General features: G+C 52.4%; 1 protein-coding gene across 1 annotated transcript in view; it reads left to right on the forward strand.

Moving 5' to 3' along the window:
- The first annotated feature begins 814 nt into the window (after positions 1–814).
- The window catches only part of SSC4D (scavenger receptor cysteine rich family member with 4 domains), a 14,673-nt gene continuing 11,002 nt past the window's right edge, over positions 815–4,485 (forward strand). Inside the window, exon 1 of the mRNA XM_031556483.1 lies at positions 815–881. Within this exon, the coding sequence (XP_031412343.1) occupies positions 815–881 (67 nt within the window). The remainder of the gene's footprint in view (positions 882–4,485) is intronic.

Genomic DNA, 4,485 nt, shown 5'->3' on the forward strand with positions numbered 1-4,485 from the left:
AGGTCTGAACCTTTAAGAGGAGCTGGGGTGTCCTCCCTTGCTGATGAGGAGGGAATGCTGATCTAGGAGTGTCGCAGTCTGCTGGATGCAGCCCTGTTTGCTGTGTTGCACCATTTTGACAATAACCTTGCATTTATCAAGCAGACAAAATCGTCACAGCCCCAGAGCGGGGAGGGAGAAGATGCCTTTTCAAGAAATGAAATATGGATAATGGAAACCAGATAATAGCATATTAGAGCAGCTGGGCTATTCCACTGCTGCACTATGGATTTTAGACTATTTTCCGATAGTGGCATCTATCCATTTCAAGGCAGAGCCTGCTGTGTGAGCAGCCACGGCAGCTCGCCGCACATGGATCACGCGGCCATTAGCACAAAGCCGGCAGGGATATGCCCATGGACTTAACGCAGGGGCTCGTAGCCATATTTCTGCCCTGTGAATTTCCCTAGCCTGCTTACCAGGGATCGGCGGCTAACCCGACGTTGTTGTTAGAGATTATATTTGCATTTTTCCTTTTAGTCCTCCCTGGCCCTGGTGAAACAGTAACCGGGCTTAACGCTGCTTATCAGTCTCCTTGTTGTTCGGCCCTAAGAAAATGACTCCCAGCGGGAGCACCGCCGCCTCCCCCCCCAGCAGACAAAAGACAGAGAGCTTTGTTCCTAATTTCTGCACGGCGCTGCCCAAACTCCGTCTCAGTCCCACGGCACTGGGCATGTCACACTCGGTTATCCCTGATCCTACCCATCCCCCAGCTCTGGGTGTGCAGGAGGCTTGTGACCTCGCACTCATTTCCGTAGCAACACGCGGTGATGTCATGCGCTGGTGCGAGCTGCATTGCACCCAGGTGGTAGCAGAGAGCATGCAGGCTGCATCCAGCCAAGGTAATGCAGGAGCGGGGCCGCCTCCTGCACTGAGAGCTTGCTGTCTGCTTGCTTCCTTGGCACGGTGCTTTGAAATGCTGAGCTGCTTCCCTTGAGTCAGGTGTGGTCATTATCTGCATTAGAGGTTGATTTTTCTGCAGCTTGATCTCACCATTGTGTTTTTGTGGTAACCTGGTGGGTCGCTGCGCAGCATCCAGCTGTGCCATTTGGCTGCCTCGTTGCTGAATGGCTGCTTGTGATGCTTTTATATACAGAAAGCAGTATGCTGGGGCTCTCATTGTCTGCTAAATCACCAAATGCTTCTCACTGCAGCAATGGGCTGGGTCACGATAGTTTCTCCTGTAAGTTTTAGCTGCAGGTGGTAGCCACAAGTACCAGAAATCAGAGGGGAGATGTTGCTGGGCCATGTGCTGGCCTTGCACATGTGCGACCTTGACCACGTCCCTTGCGTGCCCTGCATGCAGGGATGAGATCAGCCCTCTTGTGTGCCTGGGCTGCTCCTAGTCCCTGCAGGTCCCCAGGGCAGTGGCTGTGCTTGGCTGCCAAGCGTGCTGCTGGTTCATGAACTGCCAGCAGCGCCGCCATCTTCCTTCTGCCCAGTGTTGGCCCTTGGTTAAAGCCTTTTTGGCTTTGGCTCTGCTAAAAGTTTTGCTGTCCTTATGCTGGGACCCCTGTGGCTCTTATGTCCTTTATGGGCAGCACGCAGGTGACCACAGAAGGTGTGTGGTGTAACTTCTGTCAGAAAGGAGACAACTAAAAAGAATGGGGAGAGGATTATCACACTGCATCCAGATATAGTATAGTGATGGGGCTGTGCACAGAACCCTTCAGCTCACCTGAAGGTCCCCTGCGAGAGAAGTGTGTGCTTGCCTGGCTCTGGGGACCCAAGCTGTGCCCTATGGGTGCAGAGCATCAGCTGCAGTGCTGGGTGTGGAGAAGTGAGTGCTGGAGATAGAGCCTGGGCAGCAGCACATTACGTGCACAGCATGCCTTGATGCAGTGAGTGACTGTGGTGGGTGGAGGAGGAGACCAAGGGTCTCCAAGAGGAGAACCACAGGACAACCTGTGCAGGCTTCTGCCATGGCTGCTCACCAGTCATCCTGCAAGTCCTGGGAGCAGGGAGAGAAGAATGAGGAGGAAAGACAACTCTGGAGGAGTGCTGAGTGACCCATCCAGGAAGGCAGGTGCAGAGTAAGGAGTATGAGCTGCCTTTGCAGCTCCTCCTGGAGAGTGATAGAAAGCTTTGGGGAAACCATTTCCAGCATCATGAAGGGTTCACTGGGGGGCCTGGAGGAGCATCCCAAGTGGGCACTGCTCTCCCTTCTGCAGTCTGAGCGTGTCCCGTAGCCCAAGCTGCTTGGCTTTCTGTGCTCTGGGCCTGGAGCAGTGGCAGCCTGAGCAGAATAGACCCAAGCACCTCAGCAAGGTTCTCTTGGGGCTGCTTAAGCACCCAAACCTGGGCTCTCCTTAAACTGCTTCATGCCCCTTCCTGACACTTCCAGAGAAATCTCAGCCATGCTGCAGAGTTTGTGCACTGGGAGGAGGACGTGCCCCTTGCGGAGGGCCCTGGGGTCAAAGGGGGTGGCTCTGATCACAGCCTGCTGTTCTGCTGCTCTCCTGGCCTGGCAGTGGTTTGTGGGCAGCGTTGGCTTTGGTTAAATAGCATCTCAGGAGGTTGTGGGCTGTGCACAAGGCATAGTGCTAACTACCTGCACAAGTTCAACAGGGCATTGCACACGTTAACTGTGCTCACTCGCCAGTCTTTAGCAGACCAAGCATTTAAAGTTTCTCTTTAAGCTCTTAAGTCTTTGTTGCCAAGAGTCGTTGACCATTTGGGGCTCCCATGGGTTGGTCAAGCACAACAGCTAGGCGTGGATGGAACAGAAAATAGCTCTTGGAAGTCAGTGGTGGGGGCTGTGATGCTGAATGTAGCTGCTGAGCCCTCTGCAGATGCCTTGGGTAGATGGAGACTGTAAGGCTATCGGGCAGTGCTCTCCAAGAGCCCTTTGGTGTTTGGGGCTTGGCCAGCAGGGCTGTTGTGTGGTGGTAGCCCTGGAGGTGCAGAAGGGCTGATGACAGTTGTCTTGCTTATTTTTCCTTCTTGTTCTGAATTTAAAACTCAGGGACCTCTGGAGCTGAAGCGCTCTATTCTTGGCTTGTCTCATCTGAACTGGATGATGTCATTTGGCATCTCCTTACCCGTCCTCATGAGCGGCTGGGTGGTGCCTGCAAGACAAGGGAGGGCTGTACAGGCAGTGTTCTGCTCCTGCCTGCCCTGCTTCCTGCCAGCAGGTAATGGATTGCACCACCCATGGGCCTGCAGGATTTGGATTGTGATGAGGTAGTGAGGAGGAAGCATGTTCCCTCACCTTCTGTTGCTGGTAGCAGGAAGATCCTTTGTTAATTGAGGTTCCCCATCTTTTCTTTCCTCTGCTCTCTCCCTTTTTCAGTGTGTACTGCTGGATTACTTAAATTTAAGTTGTTCTAATTGTGTCTGGGACTTTGCAGAGCCTCAGACCTGGGGGATGAAGCAGGAGCAGCCTGATGGTTCTGATGCGCTGGAAGCAGTGTGATTCCATCTGAGATGGAGGAAAGTGTTGGTGCACAGGGTGTAGTCTGAGCTGAGTGTTCCAGCTATACCAGAAAGCTGCTCTCCTGCCTCCCCCAAAAATGCTGAACTGGTCCATTCCAGCCTGCCTGTATTTTGAGGATCTGCAGGTGGGGTGGGATGAAGCACTGACTGGCCAACAGTCATCAGGAAAGATGAGGTGTGCTCATCACGTTTACCAGTTTAATTGAAGCGTACTTTTAGCTGCAGCTCAGAGTTCAAAGCTGATCCCCTATCAGCTCTGACTGGAGGATGAAAGAAGCAGCCTGCCTCATGGTGCAGCTGTAGGGCTGTGGTGGGAAGAGGAGAGTGGGTTTGGGTCCAGAGAGACCTCTGTGGACAGGAACAAATATGGCATTGTGACACATGGAATCTACAGCAAAGATCTTCAGCTTCCATTCTAAGCAACTTTATGTCAAGTAAAGGAATGAACGCATAAAGATTGTAGGCAAGGGTGTGTATTGAAGGAAAGAACAGAACCCCAAGGTTTTGTGTCCACTTCCCCATGCTGGAGGAACCAGCTGCTGCCTGGGAGGTGGCTTTGTCTGAGCTCATGCTTTTCTGCCCGCCTCCACCTCCTGACTGGTGACTGCCAATGAGAAACACACAGTGGAATAACTGCAGGACAAAGCACAGAACAACAGCATTTGCCTTCCCAAGCATTTCTTCGCTGTCAGTCTTGATGAGATACAGGCACCATCTTCTGCTTCACCACCAAGCTGTGATGCAGGGCTGCAGCCATCTCGGCGCAGCTGATGCACCTTGATGCTTCCAGGCACTCCTCTGCACCTCAGTGCTCTGCAACACAAGATGGCTTCTTCTGAAGCATTAAGAGCACTTTTGTGCTAACTGATTGGGACCCTTTTCCCTTCTTTAGTTCTTTTTCTCTTGGATTGGGAAGATAAATAACCTAGTGTGTCCTTGGCTGAAGCCTCTGTCCCTTCTGATGGATTAATGAGTCTGCAGACAAATGGCAATCTGATGTCTAGAAAGCCA

Source organism: Meleagris gallopavo, chromosome 21 (assembly GCF_000146605.3).
Source record: "Meleagris gallopavo isolate NT-WF06-2002-E0010 breed Aviagen turkey brand Nicholas breeding stock chromosome 21, Turkey_5.1, whole genome shotgun sequence".
NCBI classification, from domain to species: domain Eukaryota; kingdom Metazoa; phylum Chordata; class Aves; order Galliformes; family Phasianidae; genus Meleagris; species Meleagris gallopavo.